The sequence below is a fragment of the Podarcis liolepis genome, assembly GCF_965112155.1.
Source record: "Podarcis liolepis genome assembly, chromosome: 2".
Classification (NCBI taxonomy): Eukaryota; Metazoa; Chordata; class Lepidosauria; order Squamata; family Lacertidae; genus Podarcis; species Podarcis liolepis.
In genome coordinates, this window is record NC_139555.1 from 10466666 (window position 1) to 10488784 (window position 22119).

General features: G+C 48.5%; 1 protein-coding gene across 2 annotated transcripts in view; it reads left to right on the plus strand.

Moving 5' to 3' along the window:
• The window catches only part of LOC310700542 (glycoprotein-N-acetylgalactosamine 3-beta-galactosyltransferase 1-A-like), a 42265-nt gene that overhangs the window by 12556 nt on the left and 7590 nt on the right, over nt 1–22119 (plus strand). Inside the window, exons 1-3 of one of the 2 annotated variants that reach the window (XM_083490383.1) lie at nt 4934–5144; nt 13520–13783; nt 16967–17631. In XM_083490383.1, the coding sequence (XP_083346509.1) occupies nt 13579–13783; nt 16967–17631 (870 nt within the window). In that variant the 5' untranslated portion in view covers nt 4934–5144; nt 13520–13578. Of the gene's footprint in view, nt 1–4933; nt 5145–13519; nt 13784–16966; nt 17632–22119 lie in introns of those variants that run through there. The other variant, XM_083490382.1, reaches the window with a different exon arrangement.

Genomic DNA, 22119 nt, shown 5'->3' on the forward strand with positions numbered 1-22119 from the left:
TTAAGAACAGTTTCAGGTTAAGAACAGACCTCCAGAACAAATTAAGTTCTTAACCCGAGGTACCACTGTACAGACTTACACTGCAATCCTAAGCATTTTTACTCAAAACTAAGATCCACTGAGTTTACTCTTTGGTATGTTCCTGGTCATTCTCACAGTTTCCATTATTATTAATATTACTATATCCTGCCTTTTCCCCCTGACAGGGACTCAAGGCAACTTACAGCTAAAATTTTATTTCATCCCATTTATCTGTTGAAGGTGTTGTACGCGATCCCTTCCCTTGCATGTGTGAGGGAGATCAAACATGGGAGAAGCTTCCAGTTGTAGAACACAATGTCCCAGTTTTCATCTGAGAAATGTTGGAAGTATGCAGTAGTTGTTACGAGAGTGTTGGATTAGGACCAGGGTTCGAATTTCCACTCAGCTGTGAAACTCACTGAGTGAACTTGCGAGAGTCGCTTATCTGTCAGCCTGTTTGCTGTCTCCCAGTGGCTGCAAAGACATCACGAGTGAGATTCAAATAAGTTGTTGCATGAGCACACTGAGGTTCACTGGTGCAATGGGACTTCTCCCCTGCACACCTCTGTGCCCCCTAAATCTGCTCTGGGGAGATTGAGGGAAACCACAGAACAGGTTTAGGAGGCCTGAGGGGCATGCAGGGGGAGGATATGGGATATGGGACAAGTCCCATTGTGCAAGCGGACCCCACACATCCGTCCCACTTAGTGCCATGTTGAATTCCACCCCATACATTTAAAGCACATGACTTCTCCCAATGAATTATGGGAACTGGAACCGGCAAGCCACTCCAGTATCCCTGCCAAGAAAACTCCATGGACAAAGACAACAGGCATCTAAAAGTTATGACGCTGGAAGATGAGCCCCTCAGGTCGGAAGGCGTCCAACATGCTACTGAGGAAGAGCGGAGGACAAGTACAAGTAGATTCAGAGCTGATGAAGCGGCTGGGCCAAAGGTTGCTCAGTTGTGGATATGCCTGGAAGCGAAAGGTTGCTCAGGTGTGGATATGCCTGGAAGCGAAAGGAAAGTCCAATGCTATAAAGAAAAATATTGCATAGGAACCTGGAATGTAAGAACCATGAACCTTGGTAAGTTGGATGTGGTCAAAAATGAGATGGCAAGAATAAATATTGACATCCTGGGCATCAGTGAACTAAAATGGACGGGAATGGGCGAATTCAGCTTGGATGACCATCATATCTACTACTGTGGGCAAGAATCCCGTAAAAGAAATGGAGTGGCCTTCAAAGTCAACAGAAGCTACCAGCATGAGTTTGACCAAACTGCGGGAGGCAGTGGAAGATAGGAGTGCCTGGCGTGCTCAGGTCCAGGGGGTCACGAAGAGTCGGACACAACTAAACGACTAAACAACAACAAAGTTAGTTTAGGGCAGGCACCCCCAACCTGCGGCCCTCCAGATGTTTTGGCCTACAACAGGGGTAAGCAACCTAAGGCCCATGGGCCACAAGCAGCCCATGGGGGTCATTTAACCAGCCCACGAGCCAACCCCGAACTGAGCCACCTGTTCGGCGAGTCCCTGTGCGCTGCGCTAAACCAGCACAGGAACTCGCTTCTGCGGTGCCGGAAATCGTGTTTGCGCAGACGCCAGAAATCGCATGCGTGTGATCCAACCCACGAAGGGATCTCCATTGGAGTGAACCGTCTCAGGAAAGGTAAACCTTTCTGACCCCTGGCCTACAACTCCTATGATCCCTAGCTGACAGGACCAGTTGTCAGGGATGATGGGAATTGTAGTCCATAACATCTGGAGGGCCAAAGGCTGGGGGTGCCTGGTTTAGGGTGCTGGGAATGGTAGATCTGTGAGAGGCAAACTAGGATTCTTTGGGGAAAGTCATGTGCTTTCAATGTGTGGTATGGATTGCAGCCACAGTGTACTGTATACAGTGTAGTTGAGAGGATAAAATGGTGTGATGCGTGACCTTGATCTCTTTGGAGAAATGGCAGGATGTAAATGCAAGAACGAAACATGCCCCCCCCCCAGTTCACTGTGGATTGAGCCTGATACTGAAGTTAAGGGAATCTTGTGGTTTTAGACAGGTCATGAAAAAGAGTAGGAGCCCTGAGAATCTGTCCTGAGGCACTTTGGAATGTACCATAGAGCATGGGTAGGCAAACGAAGGCCCGGGGGCCAGATCTGGCCCAATTGCCTTCTAAATCCGATCCACGAATGGTCTGGGAATCAGCGTGTTTTTACATGAGTAGAAAGTGTGCTTTTATTTAAAATGCATCTCTGGGTTATTTGTGGGGCATAGGAATTCGTTCATTCCCCACCCCCAAATATATAGTCCCGCCCCCCACAAGGTTTGAGGGACAGTGGACCGGCCCCCTGCTGAAAAGTTTGGTGACCCCTGGTCTAAAGTATGCATGTTTTGCTTTTTAAAAATGGAAATTATCTTCCTGGTCAGGTTGAAGTAGGAGAGAGTTAGGAGCAGAGACTTTTGGGATCTATAAGGAAGGATTTACCGTATTTTTCGCTCTATAACACGCAGATTTTTTCTCCTAAAAAGGAAGGGGAAATGTCTGTGCGTGTTATGCAGCGAATGTGTGGTCCCTGGAGCCGAAAAATAAGGCAAAAATCAAACCGCGCTTCAGGGAGAAGGGAGCTCCGTGAGACAGGAAGCTGCTGCTTTCCTTCATTCTGCCTCAGGGTCTTACTGCCCACCCTGCTCTGTTTCGTTGCTGTGTTTGCTCAAACGGAACAAAGAGCAGGGAAAGCCCCTCCCCTCCAGGCAAGTAGAGAGGAAAGCAGAGCGTCCGAACAAAGAGCAGGGAAAGCCCCTCCCCTCCAGGCAAGAAGAGAGGAAAGCAGAGCGTCGCTCTATCCTGTCCCTGCTCCGGAGGGAACAATGTTTGTAAAGGGAAGAGAGATTACAGGTTCGGCTTAAAATTCTGATTTGACTTCCTGCTTTTTGTTTTTGGAGACACACAGCATTCAAATATGCTTTCTTCCATTTAAAAAGATGAAATCCTTAAACAGTGGCTGGCTTGTGTGGGTGGGTGGGGGGAAACTTTTGCCTTCCTTTCCTCACGTTATAGCCCTCTCCTGCATTCTTAGCCTTCTGTGTTTTCCCTTCCCTCCCCACTTAAAATGTGGTTACAAAGCATGGATCCACATGGATCCTCAGGATCTTTGCATTGGGTCACCCCAAATTCACCATCAGAGCACACAGCATGTCCATGGCTACAGCCTGCCCCCCCAAAATCACACACCCATTGTTGCCTGGGGCTGCAATGGTGCAAAAACGTGGTTACAAAGCATGGATCCACATGGATCCTCAGGATCTTTGCATTGGGTCAGCCAAAATTCACCATCAGAGCACATAGCATGTCCATGGCTACAGCCTGCCCCCCCCCCCAAAATCACGCACCCACTGTTGCCTGGGGCTGCAATGGTGCAAAAACGTGGTTACAAAGCATGGATCCACAGGGATTCTCAGGATTTTTGCATTGGGTCACCCCAAATTCACCATCAGATCACATGTCTGTGGCCACAGCATGAAGCACAAAAATGATACGTCCACTGTTTCATTCAGAATATTTTTTCCCTTGTTTTCCTCCTCTAAAAACGATGTGCGTGTTATGGTCAGGTGCGTGTTATAGAGCGAAAAATACGGTATATGGTTTCTTGGCCTGCAGATTGCAAACTTAGAAGCGAAATTGTAAAACTCTTACAACCATGTACAACAGGAAGAAGGTTATCTAAATCTTTGTTTCGTTTCTGTTGTAATAAAATGAGCTTTTACTTTAAGAGAGAGAGAGCAAAATGAGGGAGCATACCGTCATGGGGAAAAGAAAGTACACCCTCTTTGAATTCTGTTGTATTATGTATCATCTGTTGTTATTATTATTGAATAACAACAACACATGACATATTAAACTGCGTCATGCTTTATTTAACAAATATAAAGCCATAATGGAGAAGCCTTGTGTGGAAAATTAAGCACACATTGATGGCAGAAAGTGAGGAGGAATTAAAGAACCTTTTAATGAGGGTGAAAGAGGAGAGCGTAAAATATGGTTTGAAGCTCAACATCAAAAAAAGGAAGATAATGGCCACTGGTCCCATCACCTCCTGGCAAATAGAAGGGGAAGAAGTAGAGGCAGTGATAGATTTTACTTTCTTGGGCTCCATGATCACTGCAGATGGTGACAGCAGCCACGAAATTAAAAGACGTCTGCTTCTTGGGAGAAAAGCAATGACAAATCTAGACAGCATCTTAAAAAGCAGAGACATCACCTTGCCAACAAAGGTCCGTATAGTTCAAGCCATGGTTTTCCCAGTAGTGATGTATGGAAGTGAGAGCTGGACCATAAAGAAGGCTGATCGCCGAAGAATTGATGCTTTTGAATTATGGTGCTGGAGGAGACTCTTGAGAGTCCCATGGACTGCAAGAAGATCAAACCTCTCCATTCTGAAGGAAATCAGCCCTGAGCGCTCACTGGAAGGACAGATCCTGAAGCTGAGGCTCCAAGACTTTGGCCACCTCATGAGAAGAGAAGACTCCCTGGAAAAGACCCTGATGTTGGGAAAGATGGAGGGCACAAGGAGAAGGGGACGACAGAGGACGAGATGGTTGGACAGTGTTCTCGAAGCTACCAGGATGAGTTTGACCAAACTGCGGGAGGCAGTGGAAGACAGAAGTGCCTGGCGTGCTCTGGTCCATGGGGTCACGAAGAGTCGGACACGACTAAACGACTAAACACCAACAAAGCTACAGCAGCCCAGGCGCAAAGATCGAGGGGCCTTGCGTGCATGCTGGCTTGCAATCCCCAAACCAGCCCCTCGCCCCCCCCCCACCCCCCAGGCAGCGCGTCATCTCCAGACAAGCGGGCAAAGCAGCCGTAGCCACGCCCCCTGCCCGGGCTCGGCCGCTTCAGCGCCTGCATGCTTTTTTGGGAGGAGCAAGCGCACCAATCGGGAGAGGAGTTGCGACCTCTCAGCCAATGGGCGAACCCGGAGGCCGGCTCGGGTAGCCCAGGGCAGAAGCGCTGTGGCTCCTCGATGACCGCGCAGAGGCATCGTGAAGAAAGAGCGTAGCCGGAGTTGCTGGCTGATTTCCACCCTCTCCCAATCGGTGCATCTGGAGGGTGCAAAAAAAAGGTAACGCCGAGCAATTTCCTGCATGCTCCAGGGTTTCCCACGCCGCCCATCTCAGCATCCTAATTCATCCCCCGCCCCCCCTTAACCTTGTAGCTCCCAATCGGAGATGCTCAGAGGCGGCACCCTATTCCTCTTCGTGCCCCCCACACCCCTTTGGTATTTCCAGTCCCCATAGCCTTCCCAATCGGCTCCCATCACTCCCCTCTTATCTCCTGTAATCCCTCTGGAGGAGCCTAGCTCAGCGTCGGGGAGCGCCGACTGCCAGGCATGCAGGTGGTCTCAGGTTAGACCCCCGGCTTCTCCAGGGCAGGGAATGCCGCCCCCCTCTCCTAAAGCAAAAAATACCCCGGAGAGCCGTTGCGGGTCAGAGTCGACAGTGGTGAGCTGGGTGGATCAAGGGTGCAAGGCTTGTGCGTCTGTTGCAAGGCTGCAACCTATACGCACTTACATGGAAGTAAGTCCCATTGATCCGCAGACGTCTGAGGAGGCATGCCTTCAGCTGCACTGTAACTCCCCCTCCCCCTTTTCCATGCTCATCGTTGCTTAGTTGGGGGAGAAAGAAGCTCCACCACTCTATCTCCCTCCCTCCTAGAGACCTGCTTTTGGGGGGTCCCGTGAGAATCAAAATTAGTTCTGTCTCTGCAACCCTTGTTCCTTCTTCACAGTTGCTTCTGGTCCTAGCAACAGGGACGGTGGCCAGAAAACAGTGTATGTTAGTCCCTTTAATTCTAGAGAGCTGGGTTTTTTTTCTAGATCCCCGGATTACTAAGAGATCCCTTTTGATCACAGCTACTTGCCACACCTGTAGTGTGCAGCACAAGCTCCCTGAGTAAGCCTATCCACTGCCAATAGCTGCTTATTCCTTGCACTGGCCCTGTAAAACTATAAAATGGGATTGAATGTGCTGCTTTGGGACATCTGATCCTGGGCCCTGCGATATGCAAGGACAGGGTGTGTCTGGTTCCACTGACCCCTGGAAGCTATTGGGGAGCAACCTTTGCTATGTGCTCATTGGCTTTCCAGGGTGAATGCAAGGAACTTGGCTTAGTTATTTACCGTATTTTTCGCTCTATAACACGCACCAGACCATAACACGCACGTAGTTTTTAGAGGAGGAAAACAAGAAAACAAATATTCTAAACGAAATAGTGGATATATGATTTTTGTGGTTCATGCTGTGGCCACAGACATGTGATCTGACGGTGAGTTTGGAGTAGCCCAATGCAAAAATCCTGAGGATTCATGTGGATCCATGCTTTGTAACCACGAAGGAGGGAAGGGAGGGGAACCATGGATCCTCTGCTCACGACTGCAGCAGATCCCCCCCCCGCCACCCACAGGCATTCGCTCCATAACACGCACAGACATTTCCCCTTACTTTCTAGGAGGAAAAAAGTGAGTGTTATGGTGCAAAAAATACGGTACCTTTCAACCCATAAAAGGACTTCTCTAAGTCATGCATAAGAAGTTAAATGAAAACTATTTTAAGATTAAAATAAAAAAATTCCTTCCAGTAGCACCTTAAAGACCAACTAAGTTAGTTCTTGGTATGAGCTTTCGTGTGCATGCACACTTCTTCAGATACACTGAAACAGAAGTTGCCAGATCCTTCTATATAGTGAGAAGGTGGGGAGGGGTATTACTCAGAAGGGTGGTGGGAATGGGAGATTGGCAGATAGCTGAGATGAGCCTGTTGACGACTCTTAACGACTGTAATAGGTCTTACAGGAAAAGGCAAGGGGTGAGAAGGTGAGAAATGGCTTAGTCATGTATAATGAGATAAGAATCCAATGTCTTTGTTCAGACCAGGTCTCTCTATGGTTTTAAGTTTGGTAATGAGTTGCAATTTTTTTATTTTGACTATGGCAGACCAACACGGCTACCTATCTGTATTTTAAGATTATAATGGTGATGCAATGAAAGCATAAAGGAACGTTTAATGCACAATGCAGCAAGTCCTTTTACACATTGGAAGAGGCAAGGCAACCTTGAGTTGGCCTTCCTAGCCCCAGTGTGGATGTGCTAGAATGCTGAACTGGTCACCTGGATGGGTTTAACATTGGTTGTATACCAGTTTGACACACACAACGTACGCAGCAGTCTACTGTGGAGCTGCTGTCCCAGGGCCTGCTTGTCTTCAGTGGTTGAGCCTCTGGGTTGCAAGCAGAAGGTCTCAGGTTCAACCTCTGGCATATTCAGGTAGGACTAGGAATGTCTTCCACCTGAAATCCCAGGAGCACAGCAGCGGTGAAGGGTTAAAGCCCAACAAGCTCTATTGGCTTTCAAAATGTTATCCTTTCAATTGCTGAGTGCGTAAATAGAGTGCCTGGTCACTCCAATGCTGGGAGACTTGTTGGAGCCAGTCTTTGTAGACTGGCCACTAACATGACCTGTGTTCTGTTGCCGGCAGGTTGACATGGGCTAGGTGTATGGTGATAAACTTGAAAGTCAATTCATTTTGTGCAGTGAATCTGTCCTGACGACTGACTGTACTGCTACCTCTTCTGGTTTTATGTTTTGTGATTTGAAAGCAGTTTCAAGCGTGTGTGTGTGTGTGTGTGTGTGCATGCGTACGCATGTGTATAGACCTCTGCTGGGTAAAGCTAAAGGGACCCCTGACCGAGGGAGCCGGCGTACAGCTTCCGGGTCATGTGGCCAGCATGACTAAGCCGCTTCTGGCGAACCAGAGCAGCGCACAGAAACGCCGTTTACCTTCCCGCCGGAGTGGTACCTATTTATGTACTTGCACTTTGACGTGCTTTCGAATTGCTGGGTTGGCAGGAGCAGGGACTGAGCAAAAGGAGCTCACCCCGTCACGGGGATTCGAACCACCGACCTTCTGATCGGCAAGTCCTAGGCTCTGTGGTTTAACCTACAGCGCCACCCGCATCCTCTCAGCTGGGTTATCCTTTGTCAAATACCGCGGAAATGGGAGTGGGCCGGTTAAGCAAAACTATTCTAGTACATTCTGGCCTGAGGTACTCATGAACCCACGTGAAGAGCTGGGCAGGACTTTGGGAGGCATCCACAAGTTCACCTTCCAAGAGTTGAGGTATCTTGCTGAGGTTTGTAGGTATGAATTTCTGCAAGAAAGAGAGCTGCCTCTGCAGTCCAGGCACCCACATGGGGCATGTTAGGTTGAAGGTCCTTGGGCTAGGCTGGGAAGCCTGTGGCTCTTCAGATGTTGTGGTCCTCCAACTCCCATCTGTCTCATCCAACGTGCTTATGGGTTAGAGACAAAGGCAGTTGTAGTCCAGCAATATCTAGAAAGGGGCAGGAGTGAGCTTGAGGTTTCCCATAGGCATCCGGGTGGCCACAGTGAAATCAGGATGCCAAAGACCCAGCAGGACTCTTCTTAGGTTCTTAAATAAAGTATGTTTAGGATTGCAGCCTCCATCTGGACTGACGGTCCTGCAGCCACGAACATGGAATCCAATTTTTACTCTGTTCTTAAGCGTGGATGCATTGAAAGAATGGAGAAAGAGAAAACGATCTGTCCTTTTATCCCCCTGATGGCTATTCTATAAGGTGGTAGAGATATGAAAGAGTGATTAGTCTGCATAAAGTGTCCTTTTAGCATGCAGAAGAGGGGGCTTCTCTCCATCCTCTGTCGCTTGGGCCTGGCTTTCCGTTGGGCTGAGAGATGTCCCTTCTGTTGCTATGGAAACCTCTCCCGGTGATGTGTTTTGGCAAACCACTGGCTCTCCGTAGAATTTCACTAGCTGGGGGCTGGGGAGAAGCAGTTTGGGGGTGTGGATAAAACCTAGATTGTTACTAAACATTCACACCCTCCTCCCTACCCCCAACAACAGGATGTTTGGGTCTGATCAGATGTTTCTCCCTTTCAGTTAGTGATGGTTTTGAGGAGAAGCTATTTCATGTGTAAGACAAGGGTAAAATGTGTGTGTCTGTGAGAGAGAGAAAGGTGTCAGATTATCTCCCCATTTCACTTCCATATAACTGATTGTGTTCCCACTAAATACATTACTGGGCTTTCTGCCAAAAACACTGTACTGACCGTGGGGGGGAAATGGCCACTTGGCTTGATTCTTGCATTGTCCACCTAGCAACCAACCTATAGGTCACCTTGGACAGCAGGGGAGAATAAATTCAGGCCACATCTGCACCAGACATTTAAAGCACTATTAGGGTAAAAAGGTAAAGGACCCCTGGACTGTAGAATCCAGTCAAAGGCAACTACAGGGTTGTAGCGCTCATCTCGCTTTTAAGGCCGAGGGAGCTGGCGTTTGTCCACAGACAGCTTTCTGGGTCATGTGGCCGGCATGACTAAACCGCTTCTGGCGCAATGGAACACTGTGACGGAAACCAGAGCACACAGAAACGCAGTTTACCTTCCTCCCACAGTGGTACCTATTTATCTACTTGCACTGGCGTGCTTTTGAACTGCTAGGTTGGCAGAAGGCTGGGACAGAGCAATGGGAGCTCACCCCGTCACACTATTATACCACTTGAACAATCACTGCTTCCCCCAAAGCATTCTGGGAAGTGTAGTTCATTAAGGGTGCGGAGTGCCATGAAGAGGCCCTCCTTCCCCAGAGTTCCCTGGGGAAAGGGATTAAGCCACTCTGAGAATTGCAGCTCCAACAGGCAGACTGGGGTCTTCTAACAACTCTTGTCAGCCTTAACAAACTACCGTTCCCAGGATTCTTTGGAGGAAGCCATAAAGCAATATAACAGTACAATGTTGCCCCGCAAGACGAATGCCTCGCAAGACGGAAAACTTGCTAGACGAAAGAGTTTTCTGTTTTGGAGGTGCTTCGCAAAACGAATTTCCTATGGGTTTGCTTCGCAAGACGACAATGTCTTGCGAGTTCCTGCTGGTTTTTTTTCCTCCCCCCCCCTTTTTCTAAGCCGCTAAGCCGCTTATCAGCTGATCCAATCAGCAGATAAGCCGCTAATAGCGCTAATCCGCTAATCCGTCAATGGGCTTGCTTCGCAAGACGAAAAAACCGCTAGACAAAGAGAATCACAGAACGGATTCTTTTCGTCTTGCGAGGCACCACTGTACTTTAAATGTCTGGTGGGGAAGAGGCTTCAGGTTCCAGAAAGATGAGCCTGAAGACCTGTGGCCCTGTCTGCAGAAAGAGACAAATTATTTCATGAGGCGTTCTCCCCCAATAATAATAGTAATAATAATAATAATAATAATAATAATAATAATAATAATAATATAAATAAATAAAATCCCTTGCTCATATTGGCTCAGTTTCCTTCTAACTAGGGCACTTTTCCTATTTGATGCCATTGTAACGATTGTAAGGTGATTGCTATTATTATTATTTATTAAATTTGTATACCGCCCTATGCCTGCAGGTCTCGGGACGGTTCACAAGATAAAAATAGCAATATAAAAACATAAAATAAGTGATAAAAATGATTTTTTTTAATTGTTCGTATTATACTGGAACAATACTGCCCTGGAAACTGTTGGGTTTTAGGCCGAGATGTCAGGGCATGGCCATAGCCAGGATTTATTTTTTTGGAGGGGGCAGGCTTTATGTGGGGGGAGCAGAACCAAGTTATCTGCAACGCAATTGGTCAGTTAAGTATTTTTATTTATTTACTTGATTGGGGGGGGGGCTGCCCTCCCAGCTGCCCTCCCAGCTACGCTCATGTGCCAGGGTATAAAATAAATTTGGGAGTCTGACCCATTTTTTCACCCAGGGAAGCACAAAGGGAACATTTTCCCTCTGGTTTACTTGACTTCTGCCCAGCGCTTGTAACAAATCCCCCAGCTCTTTCCTTGTTTCGTCTTCTCCCTCCTGCATTCCATTTTTTAATGAGAGCAGGAGGAGTAAAAGAAGAATCTGTCACATTTTGTCTCTTGAGGCTGCTTTCCTGAGTTGTTCTTCTCGGCCACCCCTTGCAAGCCTGCTACAAGGGGCGTTAATTGGGTTGTTGTTTTTAATTTTGATTATATATTTTGTGGTTTTACATTGTGAACTGCCCTGAGACCTCCGGGTATAGGGCGGTATATAAATTCAAATAATAATAATAATAACAATAATAGTAATACTCCCTCAACTATACGTGGCACATTAACAAACTAGGACAGCTGTGGTGGCTGATGGGAGTTGTAGTCCAAAATATCTGGGCCCAGCCATGGTGGCTGATGGGAGTTGTAGTCCAAAATATCTGGGCCCAGCTGTAGTGGCTGATGGGAGTTGTAGTCCAAAATATCTGGGCCCAGCTGTGGTGGCTGATGGGAGTTGTAGTCCAAAATATCTGAAGGGCCCCAGTTTGTTTAGGGAAGCTTTTAATGTTTGATGTATCACAGTATTTTAATATTCTTTTGGAAGCCGCCCAGAGTGGCTGGGGAAACCCAGCCAGATGGGCGGGGTATAAATAATAAATTATTATTATTATTATTATTATTGGCAAAACCCTCCCTGGAATTTAGCCTCCAGCCCTAATATTTACCCCCCAGCGTACAAGAGTTTTCTGTGGTGCCATCTGCCTTTTCTTGCCTCGAGGGCCGCCGCTTCTGCCAACTCTTTGGGCAATTAGTTCGTTAAGTCCTCTGGGGCCAAGGGATTAATTAGCAGTCACTTTGAACTGATTAATAATAGATGGAGCTGGGTTTGTAACCGCTGCCAGCAGCCAGCTACTAAGCAATTCATTAAGACAGCAACCCTTGGTGCAGTGCATCCTGCAGCCCTCCTGGAGTGGAGCGGGGAGCGTGGCTAAGCAAGTCAAAATAAAAAGGGAAAAGAAGGAGGTGCATGTCGCATAGTGGTTACACTAGAGTGTTGCACAGGGACCCGGGAGACCAGGGTTCGAATCCCCACTCAACCATGAAGCTCTCTGGATGACCTTGGACATGTCACTACCTCTCAGCCTGATCTACCTCACAGGCTTGTTGTGGGGATTAAATGAGGAGGGGGTAGAGAGAGAAGCACGTCTGCCACTTTGAGCTCCTTGGAGAACAAAGGTAGCTATCAATGCGGGAAATTAAAATAAATCAATAGACGTGCTCTCTTAGGGACATAAGGGTAAAGGGGCCCCTGACCATTAGGTCCAGTCACAGACGACTCTGGGGTTGCGGAGCTCATCTCGCTTTACTGGCCGAGGGGAGCCGGTGTACAGCTTCCGGGTCATGTGGCCAGCATGACTAAGCCGCTTCTGGCGAACCAGAGCAGCACACAGAAATGCCGTTTACCTTCCTGCCAGAGCGGTACCTATTTATCTACTTGTACTTTGATGTGCTTTCAAACTGCTACGTTGGCAGGAGCTGGGACTGAGCAACGGGAGCACACCCCGTCGCAGGGATTTGAACCGCCGACCTTCTGATTGGCAAGCCGTAGGCTCAGTAGTTTAACCCACAGCAGGCAAAGCAGTAGTCTAGCTCAGTACTGTTTACACTGACGGGCAGCGGCCAGGATGCCAGGTTGGCGGCTGGGGAAAGCAAAATGTCACTTAGAGAAGGATCTGAAATATTTTCCTTAAAGCCTGAATCAGTTAAATTCTGGATTGCTTTATGTGATGTTTTAATGTGCTGTAAACCACAGAGCCTAGGACTCACCGAACAGAAGGTCGGCGGTTCGAATCCCCGTGACGGGGTGAGCTCCCGTTGCTTGGTCCCTGCTCCTGCCAACCTAGCAGTTCAAAAGCATGTCAGAGTGCAAGTAGATAAATAGGTACCGCTCCAGCGGGAAGGTAAACGGCGTTTCCGTGCACTGCTCTGGTTTGCCAGAAGCGGCTTAGTCATGCTGGCTACATGACCCAAAAGCTGTACGCCGGCTCCCTTGGCCAATAAAGCGAGATGAGCGCCGTAACCCCAGAGTCGGCCATGACTGGACCTAATGGTCAGGGGTCCCTTTACCTTATGACATTAAACTGCTTTGAGATTTTATTTTTTTAAAATATAAAACAGTATAGGTATTATTGTTGTTATTATTATTATTTTATTTTATTCCTGGAGGGGGTGGAACAGAACTAGACAGCCCATTGTGGTGGCTGCAGTCCAGGTTTAAGGTGCCATTTGGCAATTAGATAATATATCTGGATTTCTAACGCTGCCAGCAGCTCTCTCTAGGATTTTCAGATTACAGTCTCTCCCTGCCATACCTGAAGATACTAGGGATTAAAACTGGGACCCTCTGCACACCTGTTCTACAGTATTGCTAAAGCTAAGCTGATGTGGACCTGACCTTTCCCTTAGATAGGGTGGCCTCTGAGAGCACCAAAATCCAATAAATAAATCGTTTTCAGCTGAGGTGGTTTCTATAAAGATCTGAGCTGCTAGACCAGAATTTATCTATTAACTCCTTGGCTGTCACTGAGAGCAGAATGGCTAGATTTCTAGGCAAGGCTCCTCATTCTTATTCCTCTGTCTTTCCTTCCCTCCACTACAGGCCACATGAAGCACTCTAGTCTTCCCGTCCTCCACCCCTGACACTGGCCGCAGGTGGCCATGGGGTTCCTAGGCTCCAAAAGTTCCTTGTTGGCGTTCCACCTAGGCCTCATCGCTGGCTTTGTCAGCACCTTCTACCTCATGGGCAACCTGACGTGGGAAGGGCCCCCACGCCTTGGCACCCAGCTGCCGCGTGGCTACAAGGACCCGGAGTGGATTGTCGATAGATCAGCTCTCTTCAGCGTGGCACACCCGCACCTGGAAGGTAAGGGCTGGAGGGGTTGTTGTTTAGTCGTTTAGTCGTGTCCGACTCTTCGTGACCCCATGGACCAGAGCACGCCAGGCACTCCTGTCTTCCACTGCCTCCCGCAGTCTGGTCAAACTCATGCTGGTAGCTTCAAGAACACTGTCCAACCATCTCATCCACTGTCGTCCCCTTCTCCTTGTGCCCTCCATCTTTCCCAACATCAGGGTTTTTTCCAGGAAGTCTTCTCTTCTCATGAGGTGGCCAAAGTATTGGAGCCTCAGCTTCACGATCTGTCCTTCCAGTGAGCACTCAGGGCTGATTTCCTTCAGAATGGAGAGGTTTGATCTTCTTGCAGTCCATGGGACTCTCAATAGTGTCCTCCAGCACCATAATTCAAAGGCATCAATTCTTCGGCGATCAGCCTTCTTTATGGTCCAGTTTTCACTTCCATACATCACTACTGGGAAAACCATAGCTTTAACTATACGAACCTTTGTTGGCAAGGTGATGTCTCTGCTGGAGGGGAGAGGGAGGCAAGTGTTATAAGAAAAATACTGCTCCCTTTCCCTTATGGGGTATCTAAGAGCCCGTATAGATTCCTTAAGTAGGTTCTCTATTGGTAGGAGAAAATAACAGAGGTCAACCAGAGAATATTGAGAAGCAAAGCAGCTATTAAGCATCATCTTTATTAAACTGTTGCAACAGGGTCCCCCACTCCCCCATGTAGGGAGGGAGGAGAGGAACCCACAACATTGGTGTGCAAGCTCTTCTACAGACTTTTTAAATTGCCTCCCCTGTAGCTCAAAACCACCCCCCAAAACATCATACATACATCAGAGAAAGAGGTGGTCCTGAGCAGAAATTTGAGTGTGTTGCTTCTCTCCTTTTGTGCCAGGATACCTGATACTGCCTTATCTGATTGCCTTTTCTGGGTAGCCTGGCCATTCCTTTGAGATGGTAAATACTTGGTTCCTGAAAGGTAAAGGGACCTCTGACCGTTAAGTCCAGTCGTGGATGATTCTGGGGTTGTGGCGCTCATCTCACTTTACTGGGACAAACGCTGAGGGAGCCAGCGTTTGTCTGCAGACAGCTTCTGGGTCATGTGGCTAGCATGACTAAGCCGCTTCTGGCGAAACCAGAGCAGTGCACGGAAACGCCGTTCACCTTCCCGCCAGAGTGGTACCTATTTATCTACTTGCACTTTAACGTGCTTTCAAACTGCTAGGTTGGCAGGAGCAGGGACCGAGCAATGGGAGCTCACCCCGTCACGGGGATTCGAACCGCCAACCTTCAGACTGCATTTACAGTGAGGTGTAAGCCCCTACAGTCCAAAGAGGATTGGAAAGCTTTTCCCATTTCCTTCCTCCTTGCAGAGAAATATTTGAAGTAAATTTGAGAGAATCAAACAAAATGGCTTCAGGATTGTTCTCCTGTACTATTTCAGGCACGTGGTTTATATACTTATATTTATATACTTATGTATGTGTTTGCCTTGTACATTTATGAACACACACACACACACACGTGTGTGTGTATATGGCCTTAGAATTCCTATAACAAAAGGGTGGGAGGAATCTCTGTTGGACTACCACTCCATTGGTCTCCAGTCACCGGCCACGTTGAATGGGGTTGATGGGAGCTGGGAATGCAACAACGTCAGGTAGGAGGCAGGTTCCTTAGTGGTGCAACAGAGAAATCTAAGTAGGGGCCTTTAGGTAGGAGCAGTGCTTTTTTCCTAAACAAAAATGTTTAGGGGTGCTCTCATTTTGACTCAAGAAAATCACCATTTTATAGTTCAAATTGAGCAAAATAAACACAGTAAATGGACCAAAGTACAAAGATTCACAAAACATCTAAGGGTATGCGTACCCCCAGAAAAAAAGCACTGGTTGGAAGTATGTCTTCCGCTCTATTTGGGGTTACCTTTGAAGGTGACTCAGAAACTACGACTAATTCAGAATGCGGCTGCATGGGAGTAGCCGCCAAGACCATATAACACCGGTCTTGAGAGATCTGCATTGGCTCCCAGTACGTTTCTGAACAGAATTCAATGTGTTGGTGCTGACCTTTAAAGCCCTAAACGGCCTCGGTCCTGTATACCTGAAGGAGTGTCTCCACTCCCAGCATTCAGCCTGGGCACTGAGGTCCATCTTCGAGGGCCTCCTACCCATGATAACTGAGATCAGGTGTCCCAGTTCATCCCCTCCCCCCTCCCCTGTGGAGCCTGTCTCAGCCATTCTGTTGGCTGTGGCTCACTCCCAGGGAGCCCTGATCCTCTCCCCTTCAGAACAGAATGCAAACTATACAATAAACCAATAAAACAGTAGAAACTAATTTTTTTTAAAAAACAATTTACAATTATACTAAAATTAAACTAATCCCCACCCCCAACAGAGCAAAAACAAAACAAAAAACCAAAATTTAAAAAGCCACAGATTAAAAACTATTTAAAAACATAAGTATTTTCAACATTTGCCCCAACCGCAAAGTTTGTTCCAGTGAGTCTGGGCTCTTCAGGACTCACAGCAGGGCAATGTCCCTCTGGTCTCCCAGGAGTCTAAAGCAGAGCAGGGCGAGTCTGGGCCCCGTTCCCTAGGCCAGGTGGAAAAAGGCCTTGCAAGGAACAGCCAAACAGACAGATAAACAGGGAAAGGTTCCTCTATTGTCTCCATTTTCAATTAACGATTTTGTGTTGGTATATGAAGCCCTAATGTTTTGTGAGTGGGAAGTCTATAAATACCGTATTTTTTGCACCATAACACTCACTTTTTTCCTCCTAGAAAGTAAGGGGAAATGTCTGTGCGTGTTATGGAGCGAATGTCTGCGGGTGGCGGGGGGGGGGATCTGCTGCAGTCGTGAGCAGAGGATCCATGGTTCCCCTTCCTTCCCTCCTCCGTGGTTACAAAGCATGGATCCACATGAATCCTCAGGATTTTTGCATTGGGCTACTCCAAACTCACTGTCAGATCACATGTCTGTGGCCACAGCATGAACCACAAAAATCATATATCCACTATTTCGTTTGGAATATTTTTTTTCTTGTTTTCCTCCTCTAAAAACTATGTGCGTGTTATGGTCTGGTGCATGTTATAGAGCGAAAAATACGGTACTTTAATCAATAAACAAAGTGCGTGGTACAAGCCCTATAACCGGAAGCGTCTATTGTGGAATATGCTAACTCTGTGGCCTCCTCTTTCTCAGGTGAGGAGAGCAGTGTGGCTGACGAGCTGTATGACAAGGTGCGGATCCTGTGCTGGGTGATGACAGGCCCCAGTAACTTGGAGACGAAGGCTCGCCACGTCAAGGCCACCTGGTCGCGCCACTGCAATGTGGTCCTCTTCATGAGCTCCGTGCAGGACGACAACTTCCCCACTGTCGGGCTGGGGACCAAGGAAGGCCGGGACCAGCTCTACTGGAAAACCATCCGGGCTTTCCAGTACGTGCATCAGCACCACTTGGAGCAGGCGGACTGGTTCCTCAAGGCCGATGACGACACCTTTGTGGTGGTGGACAACCTCCGGTGGCTGCTCTCCAACTACACCGCCGACAGGCCCATCTACTTTGGCAAGCGCTTCCGGCCCTTCGCCAAGCAAGGCTACATGAGCGGGGGAGCCGGCTACGTCCTCAGCAAAGAGGCCCTGCGGCGCTTTGTGGCTGGTTTTGAATCCAAGGTGTGCAGCCACACAACTTCAGTGGAGGACCTTGCCCTGGGCCAGTGCATGGAGAAGATGGGTGTGGAGGCTGGGGACTCGCGGGACACTGAGGGGAGAGAGACCTTCCATCCTTTTGTGCCGGAATCTCACCTGACGGAGAAGTTCTCGAAAAGCTTCTGGTACTGGAACTACTGCTATTACCCCATTGTGGAGGTAGGTGGCCGTATCCTGTTTTGGGAAGGGGCAGGGAAGGTGAAGTGGCTCTCTGGGGTTTCGGAAAGGAGAGATGCTGGGGTTGAACCTGGGACCAATCCCTGTGCTCTGGGGCAGCGTTTCAGGAAGGAAATAATCTTTCACAGCCCTGTCTCACAGTGCTGAACTGTCAGGAGTTGGAGTCAAGGAGTAGGTCAGCAGTCAGAGAAAAACACAGTGCTGTGCTGGCTAGGACTGATGAGAGTTGAACTTAGACCTCCAAGCAGGCAGCAGTGTGCATGGATGAGAGTTTATGTACCTGAAAACAGCCTGAGCTCCTATTCATGTTAGCTCTGAGTTAAGTCCTGTCCAACTTCAATGGGTTTTACCCCCAGGTAAGTGTGTGTATAGGGACGCGGGTGGCGCTGTGGGTTAAACCACAGAGCCTAGGACTTGCCGATCAGAAGGTCAGCGGTTCGAATCCCTGCGATGGGGTGAGCTCCCGTTGCTTGGTCCCTGCTCCTGCCAACCTAGCAGTTCGAAAGCACATCAAAGTGCAAGTAGATAAATAGGTACCACTCCAGCGGGAAGGTAAACAGCGTTTCCGTGTGCTGCTCTGGTTCACCAGAAGCGGCTTAGTCATGCTGGCCACATGATCCGGAAGCTGTACGCCGGCTCCCTCGGCCAGTAAAGCGAGATGAGCGCCACAACCCCAGAGTCGGCCACGACTGGACCTAATGGTCAAGGGTCCCTTTACCTTTTTAAGTGTGTGTATGGCAATAGGCCAAAGTGAGCTATAATCAAGGCCCAACCTCCTCCTTCACGCATTGCAGCTGTCAGAGCTGATAACGTTTTAATAGGGCAATATTTGCTGCTCTCACCTACTCCTGGTATTTATTTAACCAGAACAACAAACATCCTCTTTGCTACATCAGTGCAGGACTTGCATTCAGTCCTGGCACCTGTTGTCGTTGGTGGGGCATGGTAGTTCCCGGCAGGCAGCTGGCCTTACGTTTCCTGAATCAGAAGTCTCCTCTGATAAATCCTGTGCATGCCATAGCTAGGAGAAGCACCTTCAACAGTAGGGATAGGGGTGAGACTTTGCTCTTTGGTTAGGGAGCGTTTCTTTGCCTTTCGGTGGTGAAAGACTCTGGAGGTACGATCCCAGATTCATGTGGGTTTCTAACGGAGGCAAGAGGTCTGTGTGCTCCAGCCATTCCCAAAGCGTTTCCCTCCAGCTGTCAGCGATGTGTGGATTTTACCCAGTGAGTGATGCTCAAACCTGGTTTCATTCCTTTCCTAAGGCGTGTTTTTCCACCCTGAGCTTTCAGCAGTTGGAAGTTTCTCTGTGACGGCAGCAATTTGTGGCACTCCTGTGGATAAGGTGATAGAGTTAATAGCATTAGGCACTTTGCCCTGTTTTATGCAGGAGGATGTAGCAAGGGAAGGAGCAAAGAGGGTCTCCCCATCCCACCTTTGGTTTTCCTTTTTTTTTAAATCTGAGTGGCATATATGAGGGGAGGCTCACAGGTACTTAGTCAGAAAAGGGGAATGTTCAGAATACGGAAGGTAAAGTTGCCCGAAATATGAGTGGCCTGAGAACTGAGAAGACCGAGGGGATTAAGTAATTAGGTTAACTTGTGTTTAGCTGTGAGATGCATGAAAGAGAGCCAATAGGATTGCTCTGCTTCAGGGAGACTTTTTTTTTTTTTGCCTAGTGTGAATCTGGGCTGTTTGTTCTCTGGAAACTTCATTTATACTGGAAACTAGCACTGCTTCTTCACCAGTGGTGCTGGGGTAGGCAGGTTGCCCTCAGAGATGCTACCCTAGGGCTTCTGCTACCTGAGGTAGCTACCTCAGCTCACCTCATGGCCGACCAGCCCCAATACCAGGGATAAGGAACTGGATCTGACCAGTGGGCGGGGTCCTTACCTCTGTGGCCCACTGTGGGCCAAGTTTTACGGGTGGGTGTGGCCACCCACCTGCCAGTCACCTGCCATCATTCTGTTTTTCTAGCCCAGGTTTCCTCAACCTTGGCCCTCCAGATGTTTTTGAGACTACAATTCCCATCATCCCTGACCACTGGTCCTGCTAGCTAGGGATGATGGGAGTTGTAGGCCAAAAACATCTGGAGGGCCAAGGTTGAGGAAGCCTGTTCTAGCCTGTCTTTCACCATCTTCCATTTTTCATAGGCCAAATGGAAGGGGCGTGAAGTGGCTGCTCTGCTGAAACTAAGCAGACCTGGGACTGGCCAATAGATGAATGGGAGAACACGTGGAGCCTTGAGCTCCATCGTGGAAGAAAGTTGGGAGGACATAAATGCAACCCAGATATTGGTAGACTACAACTCCTGTGGCGTTTGCCTCCTAGGATGGGTCATAAGGAAAGGGTTAAAATCGTTGTGATGTGATTGGCCAGTGAGAATGCAAGGGGGGAATAAAAGTTAGAGTGGGAGGTTTTGAAAGTCAGTTGAGGTTTGGGAGTTGAGGGTTGAGGTTTGGGAGTTGAAGAAAGAAGAGGGAGGTTTAGGTGTGGGTTGGTAGACTTGTATTGTGAGAGAGTGAGAGGAATTGTTAGGTGGAGTCAGATAGATAGTTGGAATAATCAGTTTGGAGTTGTTAGGAACTAAGATTAAGAAACTGACAAGAGAAATATTAACTGAAACCATAAGCTTGTTCCTGCATTTTAAAATAAACTTGCTTATTTGTTTATGGTAACAACTGATAGGACTCCGTGTGTCCCCGTGAGATGCGGGGTGGTGGCAGCGGAAGAAGCAATCGCAGTGGCGGCACAGGGTCAATAGACCGTCAAACGTCCGGGGGCCCTGTGTGTCATCGCCACAACTCCCATCATTCCCCAGACAGCATGGTCAGTGGTCAGGGAAGATGAGAGTTGCAGTCTAACAGCATCTGGAGGGCCACAGCTTCCCCAATCCTGATTTAATAAATGAATTATTTTTTTTTAAATTCCCAAGTCCATTGCCAAACACACCCAGATTCTTAGGAGAGTTGCTGTCTGGTACAGAATACCTTCTGCAAAATAAGCAAGTACCGTATTTTTCGCTCTAAAGGACGCACTTTTCCCCCTCCAAAAATTGAGGGGAAATGTGTGTGCATCCTATGGAGCGAATGCAGGCTCCTTGGCTTCAGCCATAGCAATGCTAAGCCTCCAAAGGGCAGAGGGAGCGCTCCCTCCGTGCTCCAAAGGCTTCGCATTGCTTTCGCTGAAGCCTGGAGTGCGAGAGACGTCGGTGCGCACCGACCCCTCTCGCTCTCCAGGCTTCAGGGATAGCCGTGCGCAGCCCCTCCAACAGGGAGAGGCTCCTGGGAAGGAGAGGTTGCGCGGGGCTAAAGAGGAAGCCAAAACAGCCAGCGGGATCCATCCTGCTGGCTGCCTTGGCTTGTGCCATAGCCGCGCGCAACTCCTCCGGCAGGGAGAGGTTGCGTGCAGCCTGTACGCTGCTCTTAGGGGCTGGGGGGGGATAAGATTTTTTTCCCCTTGATTCCCCCCCCCCCTAAAAACTAGGTGCGCCCTATGGTCCGGTGCGCCCTATGGAGTGAAAAATACGGTATGTACTTATTTATTTGAATAATTAGTTCAGCTTGCTAAATGTTGCAGAATCACAATTTTTACTTCTTGATTATACAGAGTGCACACCCAGCCCTATTCTCATTGGATTGTGCAGCTGTCCTGGCCGGGGGCCGTGGATGATGGATTCAAATTCCCATTACCCCTGACGGTTGACCATGTTGGCTAAGGGTGATGGGAGCTGGAGCCCCACAGAATCTAGAGGGCCTCAGCTTCTCCATTCCTGACTTAGAGAATGCCTGGCATTTCTGATAAGAATGCATTTCTGCATGTGGGGTTCTTATAAAGGAATGATTGGCACTGAGCTTTGCGTTGCCTGACCCTTTTAGGAGCCCGTTTACCAGTTCCACCCAACCCCCAACCTCATGTTTCCTGAAGCTTATTATGCCCCTTTTCCTTAATCCAACTAAGGCTATTGCTTTAGTCTGTAATGGGATGAAGGTTTCCTGCGACATACATAGATGGTAGGAGTGGACAGCAAAACAAAAGGCTATGTCTGCTGATATGGATGTAAGGGAAAGAGGAAGGGCAGGCCATTGAAACGCTAGACCTGTCTCAGCAGAAGGACTCATGTCACCCCATGTCCTCGACCACACCTGACCTGCAAACCAGCCTGTGTGCTCGACCAACACGTGGGATGAACTTGGAGTCCTGATTCAGCACAGGGGGATTAGCCCTTTACCCATTGTGTAATCGGTCCTCGGATAACAAAACTGCAGCTTAGAATCAAGGATGCATAATTTGATCGCAAAACCGGATTCTTGATCAACGTGCAGGTTGTTCCAGAGTTATTGCAGGGAGGATGAACTGGGCAAGCAGCAATCAGATTGGCAGCTTTGTTACATCTGTGGCTGTGTCACAAACCAATATTGTAGGCTGCCCTGATGGATAGGTAAGCAGGCAGGGTCCTCCATTGCACCA